General features: G+C 47.2%; 1 protein-coding gene across 1 annotated transcript in view; it reads left to right on the top strand.

The window, feature by feature from the left end:
- LOC146355829 (uncharacterized) overlaps nucleotides 1–17772 on the top strand; it is a 54911-nt gene that overhangs the window by 5101 nt on the left and 32038 nt on the right. The window contains exons 2-4 of the mRNA XM_084829971.1: nucleotides 11137–12047; nucleotides 13530–13653; nucleotides 15136–16122. Coding sequence (XP_084686097.1) covers nucleotides 11259–12047; nucleotides 13530–13653; nucleotides 15136–16122 — 1900 coding nt within the window. The 5' untranslated portion in view covers nucleotides 11137–11258. The remainder of the gene's footprint in view (nucleotides 1–11136; nucleotides 12048–13529; nucleotides 13654–15135; nucleotides 16123–17772) is intronic.

The raw sequence follows: 17772 nt of genomic DNA, 5'->3' as shown, positions 1-17772 counted from the left end.
CGACATCCCTGCTCTAGTCCATGAAAGTTTATGTTGTCATTGTATCCCACGTATTTACAGTGGTACACATTTGAGGGAGTGTATGACCCAGATTCTTATTCTGAAGGTTAATAGTAATTATACTGCCTAGTTCTACTGGGCCTTTTCTGTGTGTGGGGGCAGGGGGGGAGTGTGGAATTACCTCCCTGGACATGCTCCACCAAGCTAATACTTCTCTTGCATTTAGCTGGGCGCTGAAGACCTGTGTACTGCAGTAGGCTGCTGGTTGTTGCGTTTGAACCTTTTAACTGATTTGTTGATGTTGCAAAGAGTTTGTCATGTACGTCTTATGTGAGTTTTAACTGTGACACCTTCTTGATTTTGATGTTTATGTTTCATGATGGGTTTATCAGCCATGTTGTTAGCTGCTTTGAATAGAAAATATAGAAAAACCAGGATGCACATTTATAAAAATAAAGGGTTAGAAGGAACATCTCTGTCTTCCCCTCTTTTGGGGCCTGTCTTGTCTTGTGATTCATTTTGGTAAAACAGACTGGGGATCTTTCCCTGGGGATTCAGAGCCAGAACAATCTGAGGCTGGAGTGAGCTACTCTGGTCTAGAGGTGAGCAGTAGGTAGATCTCCAGATGTTTTGGACTTCAGCTTCCAGAAGCCCCTGCCAGCAAGGTCAGTGGTCAGGAATGCTGGAAGTTGAAGGTCAAAACATCTGGAGATCAACTTTCTCCCCATCTCTGCTCTGAATGGTGTGGGCACAGGCCTCAGAGCCTATTCAGCCAATGAAAGCATGTACAATATTGGCTTCTGTGAGTGGCAGGCAATATGAAGCCTCTGGATTGGCCAGGCTGTGAATAAATACCAGGAGCATGGCCTGGCTTCTCCTGATCTTCTTGCCTGATCAACAGAGCTACTATCCTGGCTGTGGGGCCTTTAAGTTCGAGAATACACTGTTCTAGGACTGGTTCAGGATTGATTAACCACAGTGCCATCTAGTGGCTGTATAATGAAACATATGGAAGACTCCGATAAGGGAGGAAAGAAGCACGTGTAAACGGAGTCTGTTGTGATCCTGCATTTAAAACAAAAGCAAAAAAACCCATTTTAAATGAGGGATTTTAGGCGGGTGTAGAAATGCTCTTGGGTACCTTGCACCTTGGTGTGTGTGTGTGTGTGTGTGTGTGTGAGATGGGGGGCATTTGCTTCTCCATCTCAGGGAGCAAAATATCTTGGGCCAGCCCTTCACCTAAGGATATGTTCTCAAAGAATTATTAGTATATAAGACTGAATGTGTGAGAAGGTTCATTCAAAGACTCTTTTTGTTGCTAAGAAACTGGTTTTACAGGCTTGGACATCCCACTCTCCACCACACCTTGATGGCAGCATCGCCAAACACTGAGAATTGGCATCTTGAAAGTGAGCGACATATTTACGAACAATACAACAAATTTAACAACACATGGGGTGTCTTTCTGAAGTGCCTTGATTACAACAATATTGCCTGCAACTGAAAACCAAAGGCTGAATTTTCAGTACACCAAAACATAAGCCCTGCTGGATCAGAACAAAGGCCTATTCCAGCCCAGCATTCTGTTTCCGCAGTGGCCAACCAGATGCCCCTGGGAAGCCCACAAGCAGGACATGAGCACAATTATGACACCCTCCCACTCATGTTCCCCAGTATAACTGGCATACCAAGGCATACTGCCCATACTGGAGGTAATATATAGCCACCATAACTTGTAGCCATTGATAGCCTTATCCATGTGGATAAGGGAACCACTTACAATTCGGCAGAGTGAGGCAACCACCTGAGGCTTTTGAATGTCATGGAAGGACAGCAAACTGTGATTGATTGATTGATTGATTGATTGCCAAGGAGGGGAAGAGGTGCTTGTGGGATTTTCTGCCTCAGGTGCCAAAATAACTTGACAGGCCTAAGGTAGTATGTAACTTCACTTTGGGGGTAGAGGGGTACCATTTGCTGCTCCGCCTCAGGCAGCAAAATGTGTTGGATCAACCTTGTAACTAACAACAGGCAAGTACTTCAATTATTAGAAGTCTTTTTGCTGCCTTTTGATGGTACATATGTGTTCCCCCAACCAAATGTTAAGCTTTCATTTTTTCTTTTTTTGTGCCTATTAATTATTGTAATAGATAATTTAAAAAACCTCAGTTCTGTCATAAACCTATTAGGGGGGCTCTCTCACCCCGAGAGAGTGCCTTGTCTTCTATCAACAAGCAGTAGCTCTTTGTTATATTGTAAGGGAGCAATCCTATGGCCGCTAGACAGCAGCTAGACAGCCGTAGGATATGTTGTTTTCCGGGAACCGACCTTGGAGCCCATGCGCCGAGGTTGGTTCCTGGAGAACTGACCTCCCTCCTCTTCTGCGCTGCCTCGGAGGCAGTGTGGAGGGGCCTGAAAGGGGCATGGCTGGGGGTGTTCCAGGGCTGGGAAAGCGTAACTGCCTGTATGACACATCCAATGCTTCGTCCGGCAGCCTCCTTCCCTGCTCCGTCCTCCCACGGCTAGACAGCCGCAATTGGCTGTCTAGCCGAAAAGCAGGGCAGGAGAAGCGCGGTGGGAAAGATCCCCTCCGTGCTTCTCTTGCCCTGCTTTGGATAGTTGGTCGCCTCTGAGTTCAGAGGCGGACACCTATCTGGATAGGATTGCTCCCTAATTGAGTCAAATCAACTTACATTAAAGACATTTCTAAGTGATGACATCTAAACATTTTTGATTGTTGGACAGCTCTAATAGTGGATTGTTTGTTTTTTAAATTCCCTCCCAATGTGATCTCGTTGTGGCACATGCACCCCTCTGATTGTGACGGTTTTTTCACCCTCTCCCATCCCATTGTTTGTGTAATTAAGCTTGCCAACTTTCCATTTGATTAGCTCAGCCAATCATGCTCCTACCTGCCCTTTGCCAGAAAAGGATAATGTAAAGCCAAAATGTGTGTATTAAGTGTTTTTGTTGCTCTCCTCCTACTCCTAGAAGACGTTAAAAAAAATGACCTTCAGAGTGAGGCACTCTGCATATGGTCAGAGGCACTGTACTCATGTCTATTTCTGGTTTTGTTTTCAAGTCGTTGGTTCCCTTTGAAAAGAAAAGTAACTCTGCACATCGTCAGAGACTCATTGCCCTCCCCTTTTTAAAGGGTGCAAAGTGGAAGACACTCTGCACATGTTCAGAGATGCCTGAACTTTTGAAACAGACAAAAGTAGCAACTATACGTTGAACAGAGAAACTAACGTTCCTCCATATAATATGAAGAGCGAGACTCAGCTGTTGACACTCCTGCATCTCCTGTTGCAGGGAAGACGGTTGTGAAGTGCCTGCAGAGGTTAAATTCACAGAGTTTGCCTAGGAGTCCTAGAGTGACTAGGAAATGTAAGAAAGGATGTACTGGCAAACAGATTAGAGAAGCCAGTTGCCTTGCCAATAACTGGTGGGAAAGTAACTTTCGAAGGACCTCGGTTGCTAAGCCCTGCATGGAGAGGTGAGTAAGAAAAGGGCACTTTTAAGAGGGGGAGAAAGGCAGGTTGCAGGGAGATGGAGGGGGAATAAAATTGCAAGAGAGGCAGGAAACCACAGTCAGATTGCAAAAGGAGGAAGATGCACTGAGCCAGAATGGTCAGATGGAGGAGGGAGAGAGGGAAAAGACCCCCTTCCTTCCAAAACATGCCCCCAATAATACTACCAGTCCTTCCCAAACATGCTCTCCCTTCCACATTACCCCCTGCCAACCAGCTTTTTTAACATCTTGCCTGATCAAAGAGATCTGGAGGTCTCAAAAGTGTGCACATTTGCGGGGAGGGGTGATCTTTGAATTGGCCTAGTAAAGGTATTAACACTATATGGAACTTGGGAGTCCTAGGCATGCTTACTTTGAAATAAGCCCCAGGCAGGGCATGTGTGTTTCTGAGAGGGGGCTGTAGTTGATTCTAAGGTGTGCAGCTAGACACATTTTGTGCAGTGTGGAATACATTTTTGTGTGGTTGGGCATGTGAGATTTAATAAGGAGCCAGACTGTTGCTTAAAAAGAAACAGACAAAAAAGCTAACAAGAAATTGAAAATGAATCTTCATAGCCTTATACTAATAATTTCCAGGGGGTAGCCGTATTAGGCTGTGGCAGCAAAACCAACCAACAGTCTTTAAAAAGGAAAGGCGCCATAAGACGCTTCGTTGTTCTAATACTAACAGTGTACTGAACTCTGCGCAAACAATATATGTAGATATACAACTTTTATGTAGCAGTAGAAAATAAACACAGAAAAGATGACACATCAGGGTCTCATTTCACATGATACCGAGCGTGTCAACATTTATTTTGCTTCAAGATGGGTTGCCTTGTTGCCAGCTGGAACTGGGTGGTATGGGCAGTTTTGCTTGCAAGTGTCCGAGAAAGTTCCCCTCGACACCTATCTGCTTTCTTGCATTAGCCATGTCTCTGGTTCTGTGCTCTCTCTTTTTCTAATCCATAGGAGCACCAGTACCCTATGGTACCTTCTCCAACCTCAGACCCTCCAGGAAGTAATAGTTCCTCTCTGTTCTGTATTAGCCAGGCTGCATTTGGGAATAGTGTCCAGTTCTGACCACTCCAAATATTTTCTTTTAGAATTTAAGACAAAGTATTTCTATATTGTGTTACAAGAGCGAAACATGCTCTCAGTTTGATGTCTAGCTGGAGACCCAATAAAACCAGTAAACACGGGTAAGACTTCTGGATCAAGCACTTTATTATGAGGCTCGCAGGCACTCTGTCAGCAAAGGGGCAGAGAGCCCTGAATATTCAGTGAGGCAGACTTTTATACAGGGAAATATGTCACATATAGGGAAGAGCTCTAGCATGTTCTACCAGACACATCACCTGGAGGCATACACATACTTTGTTATCTGGAAAGGAGCTGAACGTTCCCTCCCTGGACAGGGTGGACATTGTCAGCTGCTGATACTGAGTTGCTGCATGGAGTACAATGCTTATCAACTCGTAGCACAGGCTGCGAGCTGTGACTCCCTGGGGAGGATCCTACACTCCCTAGCAGTTCCCAGAACAGGCTTCTGACAGGCTGCAGGCTGCTTCTTACAGACTGTGGAGCCAAGACAGGGTGAGCAAACATGGAGTAAATCTGGTCAAGACTTAATACAAGCACAAGCATCTGTTGGACATCTTAGACACATAGGTACTCTTATAACTGCGTTGCCACTCTGGGGTACACACAACACAGGGGTGAGGGTTAAAGACTCATTCCACAATCCTCCCTTTGATCCAAATAGTACTCTTAGTACGTTCTTGGATCATGAATAAAATTATTTAAGTTTAAGGTGATGGATTGGATAGCTGGACATTTCAATAGGGGAGGACTCATTTACAGGCATGGCTGCATACTGGCCTGTAGGAAGTTGACAGTGCTTACATAATGGAGGAATTGCTCTAACAGTCAGGACATCTGTGACAATTCGCATACCTGGCACGACAAGCCCTGGAGCACATTGCCATGGCGCACTCAAAGATGGGAGCGCAAGTGTAGCTGTGTGCCTGCATAACCACCAAACACCTGCTGGCAGCCCCAGAGTGGCAATGGTGTGTCATTCTGTGTAAAGGGATAAAAGAGGTTATGAGAAACAGTTGCCCAACTGCTAACTACATCTGCCACCACTTCTGTAGAAAAATTGGTTTCTACAGTCCAGTTTTTCCCATCAAACTGAAGTGATATGTTGCAACTGTGGTGGTGTATGTTGGACTGGTTAGTGGGGAGGTTAGTGGGGACGTAGGTAACACAAAAGGGGGCAACAACCTCACCACTTAAGGACAGTCTGGTCTGACCATTCATATCAGGAGATGCTAAGTTTAACTGTCTTGCTTGTGCCAACTGTAAAATGGACACTGGGATACCAACTAGAGGGACCCCACCATGGCTATGAGTACGGGTGTGAGCACAGACATAACAAGGGTGGTTGATTTTGGCAGCTACAACTCTCAATAAATATAAATATGAGTTTTGACCCCAACTCCCAGGGATCGGCTCAGGTGTTGTGGTGCCTGCCAGTTTTTAGAGCTCGCCTGGGATGCCTATATCTATAGCTGGGGAAGTCGTTTGGGGATCCCGTTTCTTATTCAGTTTATGACATCTTGCACCCAGGGGTCCACTGGTTTGGTGCAAATAACCTTATTCTTTTTTGTAATTAATGACACAGCTCCCCCGCCCCAGAAATTATACTCATAACTTTGCAATATGCGCAAAGGAATAGGTTTGGCTGCAAAAGCAGGGCATTGTATCTTACAGTTAGTAACCACACGCGGTTGACCTCTGACTAGAATTGTTGGGGTACAGTAAAGAAACATGCTCAGGACAAGCGCTGTAATTTTAACTTGAGTCCATCTAGGTGTGTTGTCTGCCATGATGCAGCACACTTTTTGTCTGCTTCTGGCTCACCCTTGTTGCGGTCAGGTGGCTTAGCGCAGCTCCCCCGAAGTCTGCTGTCGTCTGCTTCTGGCACACCCTTGTCGCGGTCAGGTGGCTTAGCGTGGCTCTTGCGAAGTCTGCTGTTGTCTGCTTCGAGTCCCCCTGTTTCCTGGTCAGGGGAAGTGCTGCTTGATCCTGTGATGTCAGCTTCTTCTGGCCCTGGCTCTGCAGGGCTGTATGTCACAGCTTCTCTGGCGGCAGTGCGGTGGGAATAATGGATCCAGGAATCTCGACCTGCTACTTTGAGGGCGGTGCGTGAGACTAGAAGAACTTGGTATGGGCCTCTCCACTGTTCCTTGATGCCATCTGCTGTCCAGGCTTTCACATACACTTGATCACCTGGCTGGAACTTGTGAGCTGGAACATCTAGTGGTAGGGGTTGGGAATCTACCACATATGCCCTAAGACGGAGAAACTGCTGCTGTAACTCAGAAACATACAGTCAGGGCCAGAAATATTGGAACAAGGATAACTGTTTAGGCAGTTGGCCTCTGTACACCACCACATTGAAGTTGAAAGGAAACACACCCAGATGGGAGCGAAGTCAGGACTTTCAGCTGTAATTCAAGGGGTTTGACAAAAGCGGGGCACTACCCATTCAGGAAGTACAGCCAGTGGCATACACATACACCCATCGTTGGTGGCTCATAAGTAATGGAACAAACCAACATCATTTCAAACTTAAGGATCGCCTTTAATACCTGGATGAAAATTCTTTGCAGTCAATGACTGCCTGAAGTCTGGAACCCATGGACATGACCCAATGCTGAGTTTCCTCCCTTGAGATGCTTTGCCAGGCCTTTACTGCAGCTGCCTTCAGCTGCTGCTTGTTTGTGGGTCTTTCTGCCTTCAGTCTTGTCTTCAGTAAGTGAAAAGCATGCTCTATTGGGTTGAGATCAGGTGACTGACTTGGCCATTGAAGAACATCCCACTTCTTTGCCTGGAGAAACTCTTGGGTAGCTTTTGCTGTATGTTTTGGGTCATTATCCATCTGCAATATGAAGTGGTGCCCTATAAGTTTGGCAGCATTCGGCTAAATCTGAGCAGAAAGTATAGTCCTATACACTTCAGAATTCATCCTGCTGCTTTTATCAGCACTCAGGTCATCAATAAACACCAGTGACCCGGTTCCATTGGCAGCCATACATGCCCATGCCATAACACTGCCTCCACCATGATGTGGTATGCTTTGGATCATGAGCTGTTCCTTTCCTTCTCCATACTTTTCTCTTCCCATCATTCTTGTACAAGTGAATCTTGGTTTCATCAGTCCAAAGAATCTTATTCCAGAACTGGGCAGGCTTTTTTAGGTGTTTGCAGATTAGGCAAAGGCTAATCTGGCCTTTTGGTTCTTGAGCGTTACCAGTGGTTTGCACCTTGTTGTGAAGCCTCTGTATTTACATTCATAAAGCCGTCTCTTGACTGTAGATGTTGACAATGACACGCCTATCTCTACAAGAGTGTTCTTGACCTGACTAGATGTTGTGAAAGGGTTCCTCTTCACCATGAGCAGAATTCTGCGGTCATCTACTTTAGTTGTCTCCCGTGGTCTTCCAGGCCTTTTGCTGTTGCTGAGCTTGCCAGTTAATTCCTTCTTTTTCAGGATGTTCTGAAGTGTTGTATTGGCCACTCCCACTGTTTTTGCTATCTCTCTGATGGGTTTATTTTGTTTCCTTGGCCTAATGATGGCCTCCTTCACTCGCATGGACACCTCTTTGGACCTCATGTTGGGATTTCCAGTGAACAGCTACCAAATGCAAATGTAGCACTCAGAACCACCTCCAGGCCTTTCATCTGCTTGATTGGTCATGGGGCACCCAGGAAACAGGCCCCACCTGGCCATACAGCTGCTTGTCAGCCATTCGTTCCATTACTTATGAGCCACCAACGATGGGCGTGTGTGTATGCCGCTGGCTGTACTTCCTGAATGGTTAGTGCCCCACTTTTGTCAAACCCCTTGAACTGCAGCTGAAAGTCCTGACTTCGCTCCCATCTGGGTGTGTTTCCTTTCAACTTCAATGTGGTGGTGTGCAGAGGCCAACTGCCAAAACAGTTATCCTTGTTCCAATATTTCTGGCCCTGACTGTATTCAGTTAGTTCCTCATCCCCACCTAGAAGTGATGCTTGGGGTTGACCATATTCTCAGGAAACAGGTGGTGGTCTTCCAAATAGAATTTCATAAGCTGAAAGTCCCAGAGGCTGGCGAGGTGCTGTTCACATTGACTGTAAAGCTAATGGCAGGGTTTTATCCATGTCAGCTGCCCCTGAGAACAGATTTTTCGCTTAAGAGTGGCATTCATCCTCTCTACTTGCCCAGATGATTGCGGGTGGTAGGGAGTATGAAGTCGCCATACAATTTTTAGGAGTTTAGCCAGTTGTTGGATAATTTCTGCCATGAAATGTGTGCCCTGGTCGCTCTCAATGATGTGGGGGGGGGGCATATCTGGGGCATTTCTTTCCTACCTCTAGGGCAGTAGCCCTCCTGCATGGGTAGGCTTCTACCCAGCCAGACAGGTGATCTACTATTACAAGCAGAAATTTAAAACCATTCCATTGTGGCATCTGGGCAAAATCGATTTGGAGAGCTTCAAAAGGCAATTGTGCCCATGGCTGCCCCCCTTTTGGCCCTGGAGGGGCAGCGCGGACGTTAGCCCTTGAGCATATGGGACAAGTGCTCAGAATGCGCTTGGCTGCTTGGTGGCACCCTGGTGGCACCCCTATGCTCTGGACACAGCAGTCGCAAGAGCTGTAGTGCCCATGTGTCCCCACAGGTGATGCTGGTGGGTCACGTGAGCCAGTCCCGCTTCTGGGAGGCCTAGCCGGCCATCAGGGACCTTCCAGACACCGGATGCACATTGTGAAGCCCCAGAGTCTAACCAAGCGTTTTGTTCTTGTCTGGTGGCATTTGAGTACCAGTGTGTCAGTCTTCTGGGCTCATCTGTGACCAGCATGGGGCCACACACCATGGGGCTTAAAAGCTGTTGTGGTGCCGCTTTGGCTGCAGTGTCTGCGAATGAGTTTCCCCTTGCGACTTTGTCTGTTCCCTGTGTGTGTGCCTTGCAATGTACTACAGCCAATTGCTTTGGGAGCAGAATGGCTTTCAATAAGGCTGTAATTTCAGGGGCATTTGCAATCTTTTTGCCAGCTGCGGTTAGGAACCCGTGCTCTTTCCATAGTGAGCCGATTGCATGGCAGCCTCCAAAGGCATATTTTGAGTCAGTGTAGACAGTTAAAGACTCACCCTTAGCTAGGCGGCAGGTGGCTGTCAAGGCTACTAACTCCGCTGCTTGTGCGCTTTTATTTACCGAGGGAGGGGGTGGGCTCTCCCACACTGGAGGCATTCAAGACGAGGCTGGACAGTCATCTGTCGGGGATGCTCTGACTTGGACTCCTGCACTGAGCAGGGGGTTGGACTCGATGGCCTTGTAGGCCCCTTCCAACCCTACTATTCTATGATTCTGTGACAGTAGCGGGCATGCAGAAATGACCTTATGAGGAGAAATGACAGCTTACCCAGTGCGTCCGGTTCCCTCAATGACCCTTGAAGAGCCATCCACAAACCAGACATGATCTGAGTTACTTAGTGGAATGACAATTGTTATCTAGCCTTTACTCCCCCCAAAATGATGTCTAAAAACTATGTAATAAGAACACTTTTATAGAAAGACTAGAGATGTAAAATGTCTGGAAATAATGAAGTTGTGGGGGGAAATATTTTTTAATCCTCTCTGTAAGATTCTCAGAATAGTTAATTCTTCCATTCTATATTAAAATTATTGACCTAAAGTATATTTTACCGATAGACATTTATGCTCAGTTTCCCAACATGCGAGTAGAGTCAGCATTGTGTGTTCTTGACAGTAAATGTGCATTCTTGACAGCTTGGGTTTGTTCTATAGTCCTGTGTTTCTGATGCTGTAGCAGTCATTTATGGCACAATCCTATGCGTGTTTAGACAGAGAAAAGGCCTACAAGTCCCAGCATTCCCCTGCCAGCCATTCTATCTGGGGAATGCTGGGAGTTGAAGACCTTTTGTCTGTCTAAGAATGCATAGGATTGCACCCTTAATGTAGTTCTAAGCTCTTCAGACAGTAATTACCAACTTACTAAGTTTACTTTTAAAAGTTTTAAAATATAATGATAAGTTTGTGAGCAAACGAAAACATACGTAAAATAACTCTAGGAACAGAAAGGCTGCTTTATGTCCCTAAAGTGACCCTCTCCAACTGGGTGCCCTCCGGATGTTTTGGACTACAGCGCCCAGCATTCCTGACCATTAGCCATGCTGCCTGAGGCTGATGGAAGTTAAAGTCCAACATAACTGGAGGGTACTAGGTTGGTGAAAGCTGTCTTAAAGCAACAAAATGGCTTTAGATCTGTAAGGAGTGCTTAAAAATAAGTATTGCTTATTTTTCAATTTTTCCAAAATTTCCAGTTAAAAAAAAAAAAATTCCTGGGAAAAAATCTGGTTTTTTTCCCTGGCCTCAAAATTTACAGAAATTTTACATCTCTAGTCAGAAAATGGTTGGTTTTCAACTGCTAGTCTCGCTTTTTCTGTTTGAGATAGAATCTCCTCCCCTTTACACGTTCTGCCACATCTGCGTGTGTCTCCCAGCCCAGCGAGAGAAGTTGCATCTCACTTAGCTCTCTTTGCACCTCTCTTTTTGTAGCAAACACCACAGTCTCGTTCAGAAAAACACACAACACATTGCCTTAGTGTGTGAAGTGGAGAACCTATACTAACAGGACTCAACGAGAAGAAACCACCCTGGAGGCTAAATTTAACTGTGCAATGGAGATCCTGAGCGTGGAAGCAAACACCTCTGCAAAGGAGACGGCGGCCATAGCCCCACAGCTGGTGATGGGGGAGGAGAACGCAGTTGCCTTCAAATTGTGGGCAGAAATGGAGGGGCGAAAAGCGTCACAGATTCTGCATATTGGGGAGTTACAAGAAATGGCATCTCCAGAACTCATTAAAAAGGAACCTCAAGAGAGGCTGCAGGAGCTCTGGGAAGCCCAGGGGCAGGGGTTCTCACGGACGCTGCAGGCCCCTCCCTCAGGATGGGGGAGCACACCGACGCCTGCGGAGCCCAGGCCCTGGGATGACGCGAAGGCTTTCCTGGCCTCCTTCGAGCAAGTGGCGTCGGCGTGCCGCTGGCCTCGGGACAAGTGGGCGACCCTCCTCCTGCCGGCCCTCAGCGGAGAGGCCGAGGAGGCCTTCAGCGGCCTCAGCGCCCAGGACAGGGGAGTCTACGGGAAGGTGAAGGTGGCCATCTTGGAAGGGGAGGCCATCTTGCGGGAGAGGCAGCGCCAGCACTTCCGGCAGTTCTGCTACCGGGACACAGAGGGGCCCAGAGGCGTTTACAGTCGACTCCGGGAGCTTTGCTGCCAGTGGCTGAGAGCCGAGAGACGCTCGAAGGAGGAGATCCTGGAGCTGCTGATCCTGGAGCAGTTCCTGACCATCCTGCCCCAGGAAATGCAGCGCTGGGTCCGGGAACGGGGCCCAGAGTCCTGCGCGCAGGCCGTGCTGCTGGCAGAGGGTTTCCTGTTGAAGCAGAACACAGTGAAAGAGGAAGGAGAGGTGAGAGTTTTTGATGCTGGTCATTGAAATGCGCCTGGATTTATAAGAGGATAAGTAGAGGAACCCTCCTGGGTGAGGCCTGGGGTGGTTCCAGGTGGAGGGCTCCTAGTGATACCAGTTCACACTGGGCAGCTATCTTGTCATTTCTTCCTGAACTGATTTTTTTTCTAGTAAGAAAAAAGATGGGGAAGTGGTGGGAAAACAGAGGAGGACTACAGAAAGAAAAGTGCAATGTCTGGACCCTCCATGAAATTGCACAATAGAAGCCTCATCTGGAAGCACCCCTTTGTTGTTGTTGTTGTTGTTCAGTCGTTCAGTCGTGTCCGACTCTTCGTGACCCCATGGACCATAGCACGCCAGGCCTTCCTGTCCTGTGCTCTCTCCCCCTTGTCCTCCTTCAATTTGCCTGTCAATTTCATGAGGAGACTCCAAGTTTCAGTATTATTGGAGAGCTGTGGGTAATTGAAGTCACACATTATTATATAGGTTTCTCATTTAGCTGCCTACCTGATTCCTTTCTTCATTCTGAGATCACCTTCAGAATGCTCAGGGTGGGAAATTGTATATTCCCAATACTAAATTCCTTTTTGGACCTGATATTTCCCCCCAAACTGATTCAGTTTCTCTTATAAATGCCTTCTGACTTACAGAGCAAAACCCGACATGTCGTTCCCCACCCTTTCTGTAGGGTATATATCTAGGGTTAAACTGATTCCCTTTATTCTGCTAAGTTTTTGAGATGTTCTTATTTAGAACACCTCTTCCCCATCTTGGCTTGGAGGCTTTTAGCATTACTGTATAACCAACTGTTTCTAGCTTCCCTCTTCCAAAAAGTTTGAAATGGGCATTTTCCCACTGTGGAATCTTCGTTGCTGTTAAATTCTTCCCTATGTTCATGGCCAAGGTTTTATTTTATCCCTGTTGACCTTGCTGGCTTGATAATGGGCCCAGCACATTTGAAGGGCAACAGGTTGTAAAAAGCTGGTCTAGGTTTTTACAGCTTGTCCAAAACTAGGTCATGGTGGAGTCAGCATTGACTGGGGTTTGCACAGCATGCTAACTCACACTCAGTGGTTGAATGTGGGTTGTTGAACTGTGGGTTAGCATGTTGTCCGAACCCGGGACATTTTCCGCTGCATGGCTTGTTAATCATGCAGTGTGTTCTCAAGTCACCTTGAGAACCATGGTTTGGCATGGGGTTGTTCAGGGTGGTTAACAACCCACCTTGCATGGTTAACAAACGACACTGCAGAAAATGTCCCGAGTTCAGACAACATGCTAACCCACTGTGCAACAAATAACCCACACTCAGCCACTGAGTGTGGGTTAGTATGTTTTGTGTTCAGCCCCACTGGGTTCCCTGGGGACAAAAACGTGTTGGGGAAATATTCTGATCATAGGAATCTGTCCTCAGAGTAAAGTAATCAGGATTGGTGTTGGAAATTTTGCTGACACTGAGCGGGATTTCTGCTGCTGTTTCAGGTGCTGCCGTCCATGCCGGAGCTGTCTGCGACTTTTTCCAAAGCAGATGGGTTTCCACCACCTGAGACCTATAATCTTGGCAGGGAGATTAAACAGGAGTGGGAAGGAGACGAAAATTTGCCAGGTAAGGATGCTTTGCCTCAATGGCTGTATACGGTGAAATGTCCTTCTTTTTAGTTTCACATGTTCCAACTTTATTCGGTTTGGCCAGGACTGGGGGCAGGAGAGACCACCCAACAACCTTCACCAACGAGGTGACCAGCACGTAAACAGGAAGATCCTCGTCTTGCCTTTGGGGGGCTAGGAGACGGGCTAGCAAATTGTTCATTAACAAAGCGATGGCTTTAGCCTACCCATTTTTTATATCTGGAAGCCCCAGGACATATTTATTTAGGGTGCAATCTTATCAAACCCAGAGGCTTCCACCCATCCAATGCAGGGTGGGAGGAGTGGGAGAAGCAGTCTTCACCTCCCTGTCCTCCCATCCAGCATTTTTTCCTAGACGGGCTTTTCTGCCCATCTAGCGAAGGTGTTTCGGAGGGGGGCGGAAGGGGGCTTGTAGAGGCATGAGGATAACTCATATCCTGGCCTCTTTGGTCTCTTCCCCTCCCTGCCCACTGATATGCCCGCTTTCCCCCTCCTCCAAATTCCGACCCTGGAGGCCAGCCGGCACAGTTCTTTCTGTGCTGGTTGCGAGGTGGAGGTGGAGGGGGCTTTGGAACGCCGACTCCCCACTCTGAGGTTGGAGCGCTGTCTCCAAGCTCAGAGCTGGGAATCCAAACTCTCCTATGGCCCTTCAGACGTTGTGTAGGGGCCCTAGGATCACTCCCTCCTTTATTTATTTATTTGACTTGTAGCCCGCCCTTCTACCAAACGTGGCACTCAGGCTGGCATCCAGTCACTAATAAAAGCTGATAAAAACAATAATAAAACCTATACATTAAACCCAATTAAAACAGTGAAAAGCACAACAGTAACAGAGTAACATGTGTATTGTTCCATGTGGGCTATGGATGCCAGCATCTTCATCAAAGATGCTTGTAGCTTTAGAGCAGAGGTGGGGAATGTGTGGCCCTCCAGATGTTGTAGAAGTACAACTCCCATCAGCTCTATCCAGCGTAGCCACAGGTGGGGCATGATGGGAGTTGCAGTCCAGCAACTCTTGGACATCCACAGGTTCCCCATCCATCCCAAACCAAAATATGCTGGTATTTTTTGTATTTTTGGCCCCGTCCCTTTTGCTTCAGCCCCACCCACCATTGGAATGTCCCCCCCCCCAGCTTCTCCAAAAGTGAATTTGGCCCTCAGACTGAAAGAGATTTGATACCCCTGTCCTGCTCAACACGCCTGAGGCGGATAAAGTGACTCAGCACTTAAGGAAAGGCTAGCTAAGCTTTCTTTCACATAACAATGTAAGAAGAGCCCTGCTGGATCAGACCAAGGATTCATCTGTCCAGCATTCCGTTCACACAGTGGCCGACTAGCTGGCTGTGGGAAGCCCACAAGCAGTATCTTCCGCCTCATCTCCATGTCCTCAATTATCTTTGATGTTGTCTTCTTGAAAATTTGCCCAGAAAAGCACATGTAACTCTATTTATTCCTGCAGGTGACAGGCAGGTGTACGTGAACCAAGCGGATAGTCCTTGTCAGGGTGGTTCTGAGCAACAGGCACCAGGAGGTATGTTGCTGGAAAGAGGCAGTGCGTTCCTGTTTTGTGGGGAAGGAACAAGGCTTGGGACTCAGCAGGAACCAGAACGCAACTGGAGAATCAAACCAGGGAGGAGCACGAATGAAGCCCTTCCCATTGGTGAAGGTGGCTCTGATCAGGAAGAAACCCGTGTCCACAACCAAATCTGCCATTGTCACTTTGAGCAAGCCTTCAAAAAGAGCTCGTGTCTTAGAGCGCATGAGAAAATTCACGCCGGGGAGGACCTATATCAATGCTCTGTGTGCCAGAAAAGTTTTGCCAATGGCTCTAACCTTACCGCGCATCAGAGACTTCACGCAGGAAATAAACCGTACAGGTGTTTAGAATGTGGCAGAGGTTTCCATAGTTCTGCCAAACTTAGGGATCATGGAAGAATTCACAGTGGAGAGAAGCCATACCAGTGCTCAATGTGCCAGAAGAGATTTACTGTTCGCACCAACCTTATTGCGCACATGAGAATTCACACTGGAGAGAAACCATATAAATGTTCGAAATGTGGGAAAAGTTTCCGTCAGAGGGGAACCCTCACAACACATGAAAAAATTCACCTAGGAGAGAAACCGTATAAATGTTCGAAATGTGAGAAAAGCTTCCGCCAGAAGGGAACCCTCACAGCTCATGAAAAAATTCACCTAGGAGAGAAACCATATAAATGTTCGAAATGTGGGAAAAGCTTCCGCCAGAAGGGAACCCTCACAGCTCATGAAAAAATTCACCTAGGAGAGAAGCCCTACAAGTGTTCAGAATGTGGGAAAAGTTTCTGTACTTCAGCGCACCGTAGAAACCATGAAAAGATCCACAATGGAGAGAAACCTTACAAGTGTTTGAAATGTGGGAAGTGTTTCTGTCAGAAGGGATCATTTTTAGCGCATGGAAAAGTTCACCGTTAGAGAGAAACCATAATTATATTTGAATTGTGGGAAATACTTTTACAGTTCTACTCAACCTGAGAGAATTCCCTCAGTTCCACATGTGTGGAAATTTTCTACAGTTACATGAATTTAGAGTCCATGAAAGAATCTGCTGAAGACAGACAATATCAGTACTCAGTGGCTCAAAATATCTCCACAGAATGCTCAAATCTCTGCGTTTGAGGGGAACCACACCTGAGGAAAGCCATACAAGTTCTTGGTGTCTGAGAGTGGTTTATCAGTTGGCTGAAGTATATTTATTGTTTTCATTTTATTTATTTCTCACATTTATATCCCACCTTTCCTCCAAGGAGCCCAAGGCAGCCTACACAATCCTCCCCTTCTCCATTTTATCCTCACAACAACCCCGTGAGGTAGGTTAGGCTAAGTGTCAGTGTCTGGCCCAAAATCACCCAGTGATCTTCATGGCCGAGGAGGACTTTAACCCAGGTCTCCCAAGTCCCTCTCCAACACTCTAAGCCCTGCACCACACTGGCTATATTGTACATCAGAAAACCCACACTAGCGAGAGCCCGTATGTGAGCACCAATTGTGGGGGAAAGCATCAGTGAGCTTTTCCTAAATGTAGGGCACACAAAGAGAGAGTAACAAAATAGGAGAGCAGCTGTGTCTGTATCTGAGAATGAGTTGGGTTTTATTCCCTCCAACACTCGGAAAATCAAGTGCAGAGGGAAGCTGTGTGTGTTAAAACTTTGGGAAAGGGTTTGGTCAGAGTCCAAGCCATATTGGCTGAGCAGAGATGTCAAAAAGGGAAGAAGTCCTGTCAGTGTCCAGATTCTAGAGGACATTTAGGGCGCCCGGGTTCTGGAACGTGCAAAGCGCTCCTCAGCATGAGGGAATACACGTGTAACAGCCCTTCAGCCACCGACCGAATCCATGGAGGGCACGGAGCATGGCCCCTGTGTACTTCAGCAGTGGGGGATGGAGCTAGCTTATGTGGGCCCAAGGCACAGACTCTCACCGTCGTGTGGGGAAGGGCTGTCATCTGAACCCCCTGAGATCCAGTGGAGGCTGGTGGCGCCGATGTCTGTGCAGCGCTGCATCCACTCCAGGCTTCAGTCAGAACCAGTCGGAACTCTAAAGGAGCTTCGATAGCTCCTTTAGAGTTCTGACTGAAGCCCGGAGCGGATTTACTGCTCCACAGACGTCGGAGCCACCAGCCTTCACTGCTTAGATCTACCACAAGATGGATGTTAGAAACGAGGCCTGGAATTCTCCTGGGATGCACGAGTGTTCCCCAGCCTGGCAAGCAGTTCATGGGAACATCAGGAGCAGCCTCGCTGGGGACCATAAAGCAAGATGCTCACGGTGGAAATGCTTTTGCAAATGTCTAATGAACTCTTTAGAACGGAGTCGTCATCTTTAGCATGCGCCAGACCAAAAGCTGAGACTGGTCTTACCAATTCGGTTGACAACTGTAAAACAGAGAAATAAAACAAGCCTTTCCGTAAATACGAGTCAGCTTCAAAACATTACGTGACATATGTGGATCAGTGTGTTGCCAAGAATAGAGGTCTGCTTGTCCCCATCTTTTCCCCATTTGCACATGTTTCGTCTCCAGCTGCAGCCTTCATAGGGACACTGGGAGCTGCCTTATACAGAG

This window comes from Heloderma suspectum, chromosome 2, assembly GCF_057233095.1.
Source record: "Heloderma suspectum isolate Gila_16-S chromosome 2, 16-S_ref, whole genome shotgun sequence".
Taxonomy (NCBI): Eukaryota; Metazoa; Chordata; class Lepidosauria; order Squamata; family Helodermatidae; genus Heloderma; species Heloderma suspectum.
This window is presented reverse-complemented; position numbering and strand designations above follow the sequence as displayed.